This window comes from Camelus ferus, chromosome 2 (assembly GCF_009834535.1).
Source record: "Camelus ferus isolate YT-003-E chromosome 2, BCGSAC_Cfer_1.0, whole genome shotgun sequence".
NCBI classification, from domain to species: Eukaryota; Metazoa; Chordata; class Mammalia; order Artiodactyla; family Camelidae; genus Camelus; species Camelus ferus.
The window spans coordinates 10,634,092-10,647,769 of NC_045697.1; the positions used below are offsets into that span (position 1 = coordinate 10,634,092).

Below are 13,678 nucleotides of genomic sequence, written 5' to 3' on the forward strand. Positions count from 1 at the left end.
AGAGCTGGCCAGTGCTCTCTCCCCTGGGTATACTGCATGCCGCTGAATGGTCCCCCTGACAGCATACATCTTACCAGGCCCCTACTGGCGGCCACACTTAAAGACTCTTCCTCTTGAGTTTGCAGCTAGAGCTTTAGAACTTTAAATTGTTCTGTTCAATTCTGTTTTCTGCTTAAACTCCCCAATATCAGTTATTTAGCAACTTGAAAAATCTTCCTCACGGCTACTGAGAAATGCGGTAGAGACACCTCAGGGAAGAGGCTGACTGCCTCTCCTCGCTGTCTCTGTGTCTCCTTAAGGCATTATTCATGTCATAGGCACTTTTTTTTCCCCTGGATTTGACACATCAGTTGAATGAATGAGGAAATGTGAAGAGAGGACCAAATATCCCAACCAGAGGGCCAGTACCATGACGCAAACTCCTCAACCAAGGAACCTGATTTGGACCCAACTTAATATCCTTGTCCTAAAAGCCGGGCACGTCCCATCTGTCACTCAACTGGAAAACTTTTGGCAGCAGTAGGAGCTGCAGAAGAAACACCATGAAGCGTACTCCAGGCTTCAAGAGAGGATTTCAGCTTAATCGCAAATTCTAGAAGACTGGGTATATGATGAGAAAATTAATTCCATTCTACAATATTCTCAATTTGCCAAATTCAGGGACTCTACCCGTCCTTCAAGACACCTACGATGTACAAACCAACTAGCAAATACTTGCTCTGCCCTCCTGCCTGCTGCCTGGCTCTAGGGAGCTACTCAGAGGAGGGGGTGCCGTTCTGGGAGGTGAACGCTTTCTGCGGCCAGAGGTGTATCAGGATGTCTTCAAATGAAAAACTACCAAAGGGCTGGCTCATCACATAAGCTAGAGCAGCTTGGTTACAACGCTAACTTCTGCTTAAAAGTGACATATTTTTGAGCTGTCCTGGGACAAGCATCTCTGTCCTCTCTTTTCTGTTTTGGGGTTTTTTTTAGTTTTTAGTTTTGTTTTTGTTTTTTTTTTTTTGGTGGTTGTTGTTTCAAACTCATGGGCTTAACAGTTAAAACACGAGACATTTCTCATTGACCTAAAACACCATCAGCTGTTGTCCAAGATTCTACTTGCCTTATAAATATACAAATCACCAAGAGGGAGACTGCAAAGTATTTCCTAAGGTAGGTGCCATTTTTCTTCTGTCGCTGGTGCATTTCTCCACCACACTTGTTACAGCAACGACACACGCTAAAGAAAAACCCCACCAGGGGCATCAAGATAATGAACAGCAATCCCAGGGCAGCACAGGTAATAATTCCGATCTCATAGTAGATAATCTGCAAGTCAAACAAAAGAAACAGCACATGCTGTAACACAAAATCACACGTAGAACATTCCACAGGGTACACATTTCATGCTTTTTAACCTATTTGCCATCATGAGTTAAATTGTAAGGAGTGTGTGTGTGTATGTGTGTGTGCATCCATTCTGAAGATCCTTCTTGAAACAGAGGAAGCAGACATTTGAGTTATCAGAACATGGGACCAAGCCATTACTAAATTCTTTCAACTTCCAGGAAAATATCCAAATGCAAGGCCAAGCTGCAAGTGAATTTCAGCCTCAAAGGTATTTTGTTTAAATGGCATGACAAATTTTGGCAGGAATACTTGCATAATGAATAACCTACACCAAGGGTGCTTTTCACCAGATAGAACTAATAGTCATCATTAAGGATTCAAAGCAGTTTGGACTGGATCAATTAATGATAAATTCATAGTTAGTTGCAAAAGAGTCTGGAATATATCTACATTTAGGAAAAAGGCTCAGACTTTCCGAATCAGACATGTGAATCACAGGTGACTCAGTTTCCCCATCCATACACTGGGAATAATAATATATACTTTGTAAGGTCACGGTGAACGTTACAGATAATCTGCGATTAGCAATAACGTACCAAGTACCTGGCACGGAGCAGATGCTTAATAAGTGAGGCTGCGCTCGGCAGCCTGTCTCAGATCGTTCCTAGGTTCCTAGGTTCCTAGGAACTGGCCCAATTGCTAGATACAATCACATGACCTAAACATATTTTCCTGGCTTTATTCCAGGATAAAAAAAAATTAATGCAACTGGATAAAACTTGTTCTTGTTCCAATCCATGTCTGCAGTTACTCACAGTTTTCATAAAGCAAGACATTTTTAAAGAATGATAGGAAATTACAGGTTGGCAGTTTGCAGCTATGGGCCAGCTAGATAGCAATATGTTCTGAAGCCAAGCTGAGCAAAGCGAAACAAAGCCCAAGGCTCGTTGCTAGAAGCACATGTGATGTCTTGGGAGAGAGCACTGAACTTAGAGTCAGAAGGCCTAATTAAATCCCAGCAGCGGGCTTCTCATTCTCTAAACTGCGAAGCGCTGCATTGCTAGCACTAATGTCACAGGCATATTGCAAAGGACAGCTAATTAAATAATGTAATGTGTCAGCAATTAGCCAACTTCCCAGCACGCAGCAAATATTCGATCAATATTAGCTAACTCTGTGGGCAAATGCTTGTAAGTATTAAGCCAGGTGCACATGGCCCTTGAGTATTATCTACTCCCATATTAAGGTTAAAATGCTAAAAAAAAAAAAAAAAAAGGGAGAAAAAAAGTGATTAAATTTTTGCCACCTTCATCACTTACACACTCTTCCTTAAACTCAGCCCGACACTGCGGCCACGAAGAGTCACTATTTGCTGGTGCGTAACCCGGCCTTGAGGACTCACATCACTGGCTAATAGAGAAACCAACCCCAGACACTCCAAACTCTTACTTAGTTTGCTTTCATTTCTCAGCAAATATTCTAAATCGTTACTTAAAAAAAAAACAAAACTGTTACTATTTTAAAAGGAATTTAAAATCCTTTCTGAAGCCCGAGACACTGAACCCAAACCCAGAAGAGAAAGGTGTATTAAAACGTTTTAAATGTGCTCTTTAGCTCCAAATGCAAATTTTATGTTTTATGTACAACTTTCCCAATGTTTCTGACTAAATATGAGGTCAAACAGAGTCAGGAACAAGGTACGTCATTTCCAGAGTCCCCGTCTAGGCTGAAGTCTGGCCAAGGTCTGGCAAGGACCTCAGTTATTTCCTGATATACCAAGATCTCCGGAGGCCTTTGTGGACTGTGTTGAAGAGATCAAGATTTAAATTTGCCGAGATGGGTGGCTATTCTTTCATGAACCACTAAAGCTGAAATAGAAGATGAAAGATGATGGAAGAAACAAAAGAGAAACAAGTAATTTTAAAACCATCACAGTGGAGAGGACAGTGACCAGAGCGTTCAGGCCAAAGCATCACACCACTCATGGGCTTTAGACAGAGCGACGTGAAACAGCGGCCAGGACTTTACCTTCAGAGTCAGGACTACGTTTTCTGGCTGTAGAAGTCAAAGCCGTTGTGCCCGCAGAGGCAGCATGCAGTGAGAAAACAGAAAAGTTACTGGAGTGATCAACCACCACGAAGAACATTAATACCCGACACAGAGAAAATCAAGGGAGAGAGGACACCAGACAGGAATGTGAAAGGAGTGTTCATCAGAGAAACGGTGCTGCAGGTGGAGTCAAGTTCTAAGGCTCACGTTTGAATTCACATTTGGATTCCTTGAAAGGTCCTTAATCATATGCTAATCAGTCATGGACCAGGGAATGGGAGGGAGAGCTACAAATGCTTAATGCACTAACCACATGGTCTCTGTAAAAGAGAATCAGCAGGCTGCCTAGAACCCCAGAGCCCAAGGCACCACCTTCCAAGTGCCCTTTCCAATATGAAGCTCTGATGGGGCATTCCCCTGCTGAATAGCATCCCAGGGGCTCCCACCACGTGGAATTCACACTCCTCCACGTGGGCCTCTGCTGCCCGGCTGCACGTCCTGTTCTTCTTGACCAGTCTAGTCCCCAGGAAGCGTCATGCTCTCTCCCCTTCTTCACTCTGGGCTCCCTCCTGCCACCTCCTCACCCAGAACATTATTCCCATCACTGCTCCCCTGATGAAACTCAAGTCTAAGTTTGGACGTTGCTTCTTCCAGCAAGTCTGTCTTGATAACCATGTCTGAGTTTGCTGTAAATCCTTCCTTCATGGAGTCCTACACTTGTCCCTTCATGGCACTCACCTGACTTAGGGTGACGGCTCCCTTGTGGCCGATTCCTGAGCCTGCTGCAGCCCCAGGGGAGGGAGAACTGTGACAGTCACACTCCCCGCTCTTTCCCGGGCACCCACCAGGGGCTTGGCAGATGACAGCTGCCCAATTGCAATCAGATACACTAGTGAATTGAGGGACAGTGCTCCAATTAATCTCCCATTACCACTCCCCCGGGAACCTTTTGAGCAGTATCAATAACCAGCCGACCCTGACCAACTACATAGGAGTCTCTGGGGGACAGGTCTTGGCATGGTTAAAATGCGACTCTGAGCCTGAGTTACCATGGCGACAGAATGAGGGCGATGCATGTTCTGTGCATTATTCTGTTCTCAGCACTTGGCATGTACTATTTAACATATATTAGGTGGAAGTGTCTGCCGGAGTAAAGCTCAATCAGTAATAATAATAGTAATAATAACGCACGTCAGCATCATCTTCAGCCCTAAACTCCCGGGAGCCTCAGACAATGACGCGGTCAGGGACTATCTCGTACTGCTTCCTGTCTCAATGCTTTCTGAGATCCCAAAAGATACCTCCCTTACTGGGGGGAGGAGAGTGTGTTCTTACACACTTACTTACACACTTAAAGCAGCTTACCCTCTAGGAGGGCAGGAAACAAGGAACCAAGGCATGTGTCTTTCACAAACGTGTAGGGTGAGTTCCAAACATGGCGAACCCACCTGGAAAAAGCAGCGGGGCTGTGTCCCAAGCCCTGTGCCTGCCCCCGACGAAGCTCCACCTGGAACGATGGCCTGCCATTTACTACGTGCCGAATCCCTACCCCATGACTTGCAGCACGAGTGAGGTTGGGCAAAGCAGCCTTTATCAGAACTTCTTATATGATGTGTATCTCTCTCTGGGCTGCCCCCCGGCTCTACTGTGTCAGTCGTCTAGGGCTGCCGTAACAAGTACCACTCACTTGGTGGCTTAAACAACAGAAGTTTATTTTCTCACAGTCCTGGAGGCCGGAAAGTCTAAGATCAAGGCGTTGACCGGGTTAGTTTCTAAGACCTCTCCCCTTGGCTTGCAGGTGGCCATCATGCTTCCTATGTCTTCAGATGCTCTTTTCTCTGTGTGTGTGTCCTAATTGCCTCTTCTTGTAAGGATCCCAGTCAGAGTGGATTAATGACCCCATTTTAACTTCATTACTCCTCTAAAGACCTCATCTCTAAATGCAATCCCATTCTGAGGTACAGAGGATTAGGACGTCAACATACGCGTTTTGGGCACAGTTCAGCCCATGACATCCACGCATCTACATGTCTTACCCCACTGCCTCCTTTCACCAGCCGCAGATTCTTGGATAAAGACCATCCTTCCACACATCTGCACCCCTACCATGCATGGCCTCCAGTGAGTACTCCCTTAATACTGATTAAATGAATACATTACACAAAAGAGAGAAAATGGGAGTAGAAGAGGCCCAGAATCCTGAAGTACTACTTCTCACACTCAGCTGAAGTGGAGGAAGCAGGTGGGTCTGGGAAAAGGAGTCCCATTTCCCTTCCAAAGTCAGGCCCACCCCTTGGAACAAGAGGTCTGTACGGCTGACTGCTTCCTAACTTCCTCATGAGGAAAGCTCATAAAAAGAGCGCCCGGCAGAGGATCGCTGACTCTCAGCCCAGGCTCCTCGGCCCCCCAAGGCTCACCAGGAGGTGAGACTGAGCTCAGAACAAGGACAGCTGAGGGGACCCCCGACGGCCACTCACCTGGACAGATCTCACCTGTCCCACTGCACGTATTAGAGCCAGTGGGCACCGGCCAGTATAGGAGATGCTGTTGGTGTCCACCCATGTTCCCCAGCCTTAACCATGCCAGTGTGCCTCCTCAGACTTCCTACTGCTGCCATCTGTGCTCGAAGGCATCTTCAGGAGCCATGGGAGGTCAGGGGTCAGAGGGATTAGCACTGTCCCCCACCCCCAGCAGCCCTTAACCAGTGCCTCTTGGGTCTTGGAGTATAGATACCTCAGCTCTCTGACCCTCCCTTGGGCTAATCCGGAGGCTGGTGTCCTACAGGGTGTCTTGCATCTCCTCCACAGGATGAGCTCTGTCGCCCCCTGGGGCAGGTGGTGGAATGGCACATCCTCTATAGTGACCCTTCCTCCCCTGGGTCACCTCCCACCTCCCAACCAGTGCTCCCAGCACCTCCCGCATAAATGACTTGCCCTGGAATCCCTGACTCTGGGTCCGCTTTGGGGGACACAGACTCAATGTACCCAGCATTTATCTGACTAACACCAATCAGAAAGCTCCCCTCCCAAGGGGACCTGGCTTCTTCGGTGCCTCTGCTTAACCAAGTCCCTCTTCCTTAGCTATCAGGAAAATGTGACCCTATTCCACATCTAAGGTAGGATTCAGTTCATTCACGTGGGTCCAGTTCTGTCTCCTTTCCTCACTTCACCTCCACCCCAAAAGTTTTTATCCACTATCCTAAGAAGGAAAGGAAATCAGGAACTGGGGGGGGGTCCCCGATTTTACAGGAACTCCAGGTCTAATACCAAGCCAACCACAAAGGACTGGTCCAACTAAGAATCCTGCCATGGACAGTGGCAGCCAACTCGAGCTCATGCTGGACAGGCTGCTCAGAGTTGCCTCAGGGTCTAAGGACCTGGTCCTCCAAGGCTTGGACACAGAAAAAGCACAGCCTCCTGCCCCACCCACTTTTTGGCAGAACTAACTGGCATTCAGGCTGGACTGCTAATGGCATGCTAATTTTTAATATAAATATAAAAGCTACAATCATTTTATTCTGCCCAGAGAGAAGGACAAACATGCTTGGAAGATATAAATGAAGCCAGTGGCATTCAAGAATGAAGCTGCTTTCCACGGTACTAAGAACAGTTGTTGGCACCAGGGAGCGACTGGCTCATCCTCTTTGATGTGTGTAAATGGCTTAGGGACGAGGCTTTCCTCTTTGGCTTCTACATTTACTTTCTCTTGAATATCATTATATTGCAAACTGAGGATACACAGCCGTTGTTACCACCTCTGGAAAAGACTTCACCAGCCCTCCTGGTGGACGCACTGCCTTCACATCCACTGGGGACACTGTCATTCACATTTGTTGTGCTGGCCATTAAAGGATGTCCACTGGTACTTTTACTGTTGTCTTGATGACACCTTCATACCAGGAGAGGAGGAACAAGGTGTCTGACCCTGTAGGACTAAGAGCTTGACAAACAGATTCAACTTTTTTTTTTATTATCCTAACCTTCAATGCAACAAACATTCATCTGTTTGTTTCCCTGGCAATCTACACTCATCATCAGCCAGAATCGAAAGAACACATTCTTCTGTTAAGTTAATCCTAGAAGCAAACGGAGTGAATTAGCAGCACCTTGGTATTAAGTAGAGACATGCAAGGTACCTGGATACTTTCTGCAAATACTGCACACTTATCTGAGCGAGGCCTTCAAGGCCCTCCCCTGAACTGGCCCCAGCTCATCCATCGGTTTGGCCCATGGGCTTCCTCCTCTCACACCTCGTCCTCTGCTCCCGTGGTCCCCACTGCCTGGAAAGCCACCTCCCCACTCGCTCCAGCCCTGCTTATCTTTTTTACAAGTCGCAAAGTGACCTCCTTGCAGAAGAGCTTCTGGTCGGAATTAATTATTTTCCCCCTACAAATACACATGCATATGTTACAAGTACACATCCCTGTTTCTAGGGATGGTCGAACAATTCATGCAGTCACGGAGTATTCTCTCCTTAGCTAAAAAAGTAGCATTAAGACTTCCTTTAAGGAAATTTTAGTTTCTCAACAACATACAGCTTGAAAGATGAATGTTTCTGCAAGTGTTAACTTTCGAAATTTTTGCTGCAGTTCAAATAGTATTTATAAGGCGTTTCCACAGTCCATAAAACTCAGCCAGAAGGTTACTAAATTCTTAAATAACAGGTTGTTTAAAGATTTACTTTCAAGTGAGTCAAAATTTTGCTCATCCTTATTTTTTATAACAAATACATCAATAAAAATTACCTTATCATAGTCCTTTGAGAAGTCAAATTTCTTCTGTAGAATTTTTCTTATAATATCTGGGAAGAAAAGCCACAAAACAAAATCACTTTTTCAATAAAAATGTAAAATGCATATTTAGAAAATAAAGGCCTATGTATGTTCACAAACGATTGCACCTTCATATAATACTTATAACTTTATTCCTATTTCTTAATGTAGGTGAATAATTGAGCTAATGAGGTTCTAGCTAGAAGCAAATGAATGGAGGACAAATATTTTTGACCTACTATTTTGCCAATGGCAGAACTGGAGGGTTGCTATTTTTAAGTTTTCAGTTTCTCACAACACACCTCAGTATGAACCAGCAAACCACATAACTCCTCATTAATACTCGCTGATAAAATGTTACATTGAAATCACTAATTCTTAATAATTTAGAACCACAAGCTTAATTTATTCTTTAATAATTCCACATTTACATGATATTTTAGAAAGGAAAGGAATCTTACAATAACTTAACCCAAGAGTTCTTAACATGAGCTGTCTCTCCCTTCCCATCTCCAAGCAGTGCACTGAAAACCCTGCGATGCTAAGCAAAATTGGACTTCTCTATGCATGTTTATTTGGGGAGTTTTAAAATTCTCAGTAGGTCAGGAGCTACCTCGTATCCTGATTCACCCATCTAGTAATGCCATGGCACAGTGATGCCCAGATAGGGAGGGTGACTTGTCTAAAAGCAGTGATTTGTGGATTTGAGGCCAGACCCAGGCACAGGTCTTTGTTCCCCTGCTGCGGGCCCCTCGCACACTGCACACTGTCTCCTGCCCCAGGAATGAGGTTCTGGGATGCTATGACTGTATCCTGTATGATCACTTCCAAAGTGTTCTACTGTGGGAGGGGGGCGGAAAGCCCACGGTGAACCCTTTTATAAAGCAGAGACGTTCAGATTTACTGGCCAGTAAACAAAACAAGCTTTCTTATGGGCCTTCTGGAACACAGCTTCCCACCTGCACAGAGCAAATACGTGGAACACATCTGTAAAGGACGTGCTGCAGGAATAGGGATTTTCAAGCTGGTAGGTACCGTGGGAACCCTAGAGTTTCTTGAAGGCTCCTCAGGGGCAACCCAAGGGCAGGAAGGAGCCTGAGGCTGCCTAGCCCCACGAGTGTCCTCCAATGGTGAACCAGTCTCTTTGCTTTCGTCAGTTGCACACACGTAACAGGTGTTGTTCTATAGAGCTCTCTGGAGGTGAGCCAACACGGGAGAACATGGATTATGCACCATTGGCAACCTCTGTGAAACAGTGACATTCCTCCATATCAAACAGATGCTCCCATCAGTTTGCTTGAGGACCCCCGGCCCCTCCCAAGTCCTTCTGGGATTCTCGTGGTCCTGAGTGTCCCAGGCACGGTCTTAGCTACACCTAGTGACAACACTCATTGGTGGCTGCTCCCTGTCCATTGGCTGCCAGCTGCCCCTGACATCCTGCCAACGCTGATCCTGGCCATGCTGGCCAAAAACCCACCCCAAGACTGTGGAGCAGAGGTGGTCTCCCTTCCTGCAGTCCAGAACAACACTGTTTTACAGAAATATACTGCAAGTTGTATAAGTAGTTTCAAATTTCCTAGTAGCCACATTTAAAAAGGTGATTAGTTAATTTAAAATTAATTTTAACATGTTTTACTTAACTCCAAATATATGCAAAATAGTATTATTTCAACATGCAATCAATATAAATATTACCAAGCTATTTTACAGTCTTACTTTGCTACTAAGTGTTCAGGAGCCCGTGTAGATGCCCTTCAGCGCATCTCAGATCAGACCAGCTACAGTTCAAGTGCTCCAGCTCACCCTGGAGCAATGCCATTTCCCCAAAGCCCCAGGGCCTCTGTTTCCTTATCCCCCTCTCCTTCCCAGCGTGCCCAGGCACAGGAACACACAATGAGCAGCCCTCAATGCTCAGCACCACACATCGTTTTTTTCCTTGGCTTCCCTGTGTATCTCTGACTAAGCGGCTTTTAATCAGGGTGAGTGAACATCAGGGATGCCTGTAGAACACAAAACCCAAGCATCTTTCCTTGAAAAGTCCTGGCATTAACATGCTGCTGCTCACACGTCATCTGGGAACCCACAGGACCTCACTCCCGGAGATTCTATCGCAGTTTTAATAGGTTCATCGCAGGGGAGAACTTGGAATCAATTACAGTCCATCTCAGAAAGCCTGTGGAAGGACTGGTGTCCCATTTTGCCCCCCACTCTCGGTGGTTCACAAGTGTCACATTCATTCTGCTGCAGCCCAGTCCTTTGCATCTGTCTTGGAAGTTGATGTATCAGATTTGTGACAAACTGAAGGGCTCTTGGAAAGATTTTGCTCATAGGATCTATTTGACAAGACTTATCAGTTAGGTCTCTGATTTAAAAAATATACCCCACCTTTCATCTTCTAAATTCTGTTCCTGCCATTTTTTTGGGAACAATATCTCCCCAAAGTGCTAAACTATTAAAAATTTTTTTGACAAAGAGATTTTTATATTTGATATAAATAGGCAAATCATTCTCCTATATGTAAAACAATATTACTGTAATGTAGTTCTTGATAAAATATTATGAAATGTTAATTTTGTTCATAGCTGCTAAATTTATCTACCAGAAGTATTCTAATTTTAAGCTGTATTGTTTTAAAACGCTTTTTTTTAAAGCTTATCAGTCAAGTTTTATATTCAGGTTATTTTCATTTCTACCTGAGGGTTTCTAGTCTCTTTGACCAGATGCAATAATGTAGGATTATTAACATTAAGCCTAAAATTAAGTTATAGACTTAGAAGCATTGTGGTGTAAGCATTAAAACTGCAGAATAAAATGCACAGAATAGGTTTTTCTTTATGAACAAACCTTATAGGATGAATCACTTTTTTTTCCTAAATGTCAGGTTAAATTTGCTATTGTATTCAGAATTCTTACTAATAAAAATTACACACATACACACACACAGCCCTGGAGCAGAGTCAGCCCTCTCGGGGAATTAAAGTGTTTACTTGGAAACGTGATTAACTAAGAGCATAAATAGTGTTACGTGCCCCCCTTGGAGACACCCACAGCATCCCTCATTGACCCCCAGTGGCACCATCTTAAACTCACATGGTGTGGGGGTCTCTGTACAGAGAGCGACTTAATCTGCCAATTTGTGCATGAAATCAACACTGGTCGAAGTGAAAGAGATTATTCACGTTTTTGCTAAAGCTATGAGTTTTATAAGTAAATAAAAATGATATCCAAATTCAATTTAAAGTCCTACAAACACTAGGGTTGTAAATGTATAACTTTAGTAAATTAAATATGACTTAAAACACAACTCTAAGTGTTTCTTTCCAGGCACAAAAGACTTTCCACAGCCTCCTAAAAATCAATTTGACAACTGTCCCCATCAGGACAAATTCCTGTGGGGATGGGATCCAGGCAGGCAGACCAAGTGGAATGCCTGACAAGTCCAGGTAAAACACCAACCTGGACAGTCTGAAAAATGGTAATGTCTTGGCTGTGCTAGCATGATGTGGGGTGCGGAAGAGCGAAGAGGCATTTCGCCCTGAGAGAAGTGTTCAGGGCATGGTTGGTTTGTAAGACACTAACATGTGAAGGTTGGCATCCTTCACCATCACCCTTGTACCCCACCACCTTCACTGCTCTGCCCTCTCCTGTCCTTCAGCTTGTGGCCCGATTGAGCACCCAGCAGAACCATGTGTCACCTTGCTCTCCTCGGTCAGCCCTCCTGAAGTTAGGTGGGGCCCTGAGCCTTGAGTTCTGGCCACTGGAATGTGGGCAGACATATATCCCACCACTTCCACACCTGGCGCCTAAAACCTCCTCTAAAACCTCATGTACCCTCTTTATCCATCTACGCATCACCCACTGGAGGAGCCAGTAGAGAAACACAAAGCCCAACAGGATGGCGGAACCATTAAGTAGAATGCCCTGGCCCCCCCCCCACTCCATCACTTCTCCACTGGATGGAGCTGTGAGAGAGAAGCATTTTTCACTGAAATTTGGGCTTGTTTGCTATAGCAGACAGGTGTCACTTGCCCTAACTAAAAAAGCCTTAGCCAATTAAGACCCCCAACATTTTCCCACTGCAAGCATCCTCTAACAATAGCCTCATCCTGCCAGATTTGGCCAAATAAAAACTAACCCATTTTTCTCAGGAGCAGGTGTAACATACACATAATATAGGAGACTGAGAATTAGCACTAAGGTAAACCAGGATTCAAAAGACATCTTCATTCAAAAATCGGAATTTCTGTATTCACAAAAGAATGCATGAAATGGTATTTGAACCCAGAAAAATCACTACAAAATGCAATGCAGTATACCTCAAATAAACCCTCTTCCTATGTGGTGTGTATATATATATATATATACACCACAAATATATATATATATATTTATATTTATATACATATGCAATCTATATAAAGGAATTTTACTCAGCCATAAAAAGGAATGAATTTCTGCCATTTGCGAGAATGTGGATGGACCTAGAACGTATTATGTTTAGTGGAATAAATCAGACAGAGAAAGACAAATACTCTAAGTTGCCACTTTTATGTGGAATCTAAAAAATAAAAGAAATGTATGTAACAAAATAGAAAGAGACTCACAGATATAGAAAACAAACTACTGATTACCAGCAGGGAAAGGGAAGTGGGGAGGGGCAAGATAGAGGTAGGGGATTAAGAGGTACAAACTATTATGTATAAAATAAAAAAGCAACAGTGATATACTGTACAGCCCAGGGAAATACAGCCATTATTTTAATAACTTTAAATGGAGTGTAAGCTATAAAAGTATTAAATCACTGTGTTGTACACATGAAACTAATATAATATCGTAAATCAACTATAGACAATTAAAAAAAGATACAAAATACTAAAAAGAAAAAACTTCCTGCCTGCTTCTTATCCGCGGGTCTGCACAACCTGAGCTGTCATCCACAGATCCACAAGCCTTTCAAAAGCTTCACTACTGCCTGAATTCTCCTAATCTACAAAGCAGTGTGTTCCCAATCAGTTCAAGCCACAGATTCAAGCACGTCTCTACTGCTAACATATGTACGTAACATGCTCTCAGGTAACAGTTTTATCCTGGGAAACAGGCATCAGACAAAGGGTTAAGACTAAATGGGTGTAAGATGGTGGTACCCTCTCCAAGAGTTAGGTGCACAGGATGGCTGGTAAAGCTGGTCGTGAGCACCAGCTTCTAGGTCTAGACTGTTCTTTCTGGAGGAGGATGCAGATTTCAACCAAGATGCAAAGGTAGTTGGTGAAAATGTTAACATTTACATGATTTGAATGTGGCCCCCAGCCCTCTCCCTAGAGCCCCATGGGGAAAGGGTCTTGGATTCCAGACATAGGTACCCCACTGCTGTTAGTTGAATCTTGTCTTCTCTCATCCATCTAGGTTTTCTAGGGTTTGTTTATATGCTTTAGAACATCCTGATTCCAATTTCTAAAATGAGACTGGTTTCTTCTCTTGGCAGGAAAATCTCATTAATTCAAAGAAATTAGGAAACCTCTGGTTATTTGA

General features: G+C 44.1%; 1 protein-coding gene across 9 annotated transcripts in view; it reads right to left on the reverse strand.

Moving 5' to 3' along the window:
- Positions 1-13,678, reverse strand: part of PROM1 (prominin 1) — a 113,758-nt gene that overhangs the window by 55,508 nt on the left and 44,572 nt on the right. For all 9 annotated transcript variants that reach the window (XM_032494396.1, XM_032494405.1, XM_032494414.1 and 6 more), the window contains exons 3-4: positions 8,123-8,178; positions 1,103-1,308 (exon numbers count right to left, since the gene is read on the reverse strand). In XM_032494396.1, the coding sequence (XP_032350287.1) occupies positions 1,103-1,308; positions 8,123-8,178 (262 nt within the window). The remainder of the gene's footprint in view (positions 1-1,102; positions 1,309-8,122; positions 8,179-13,678) is intronic.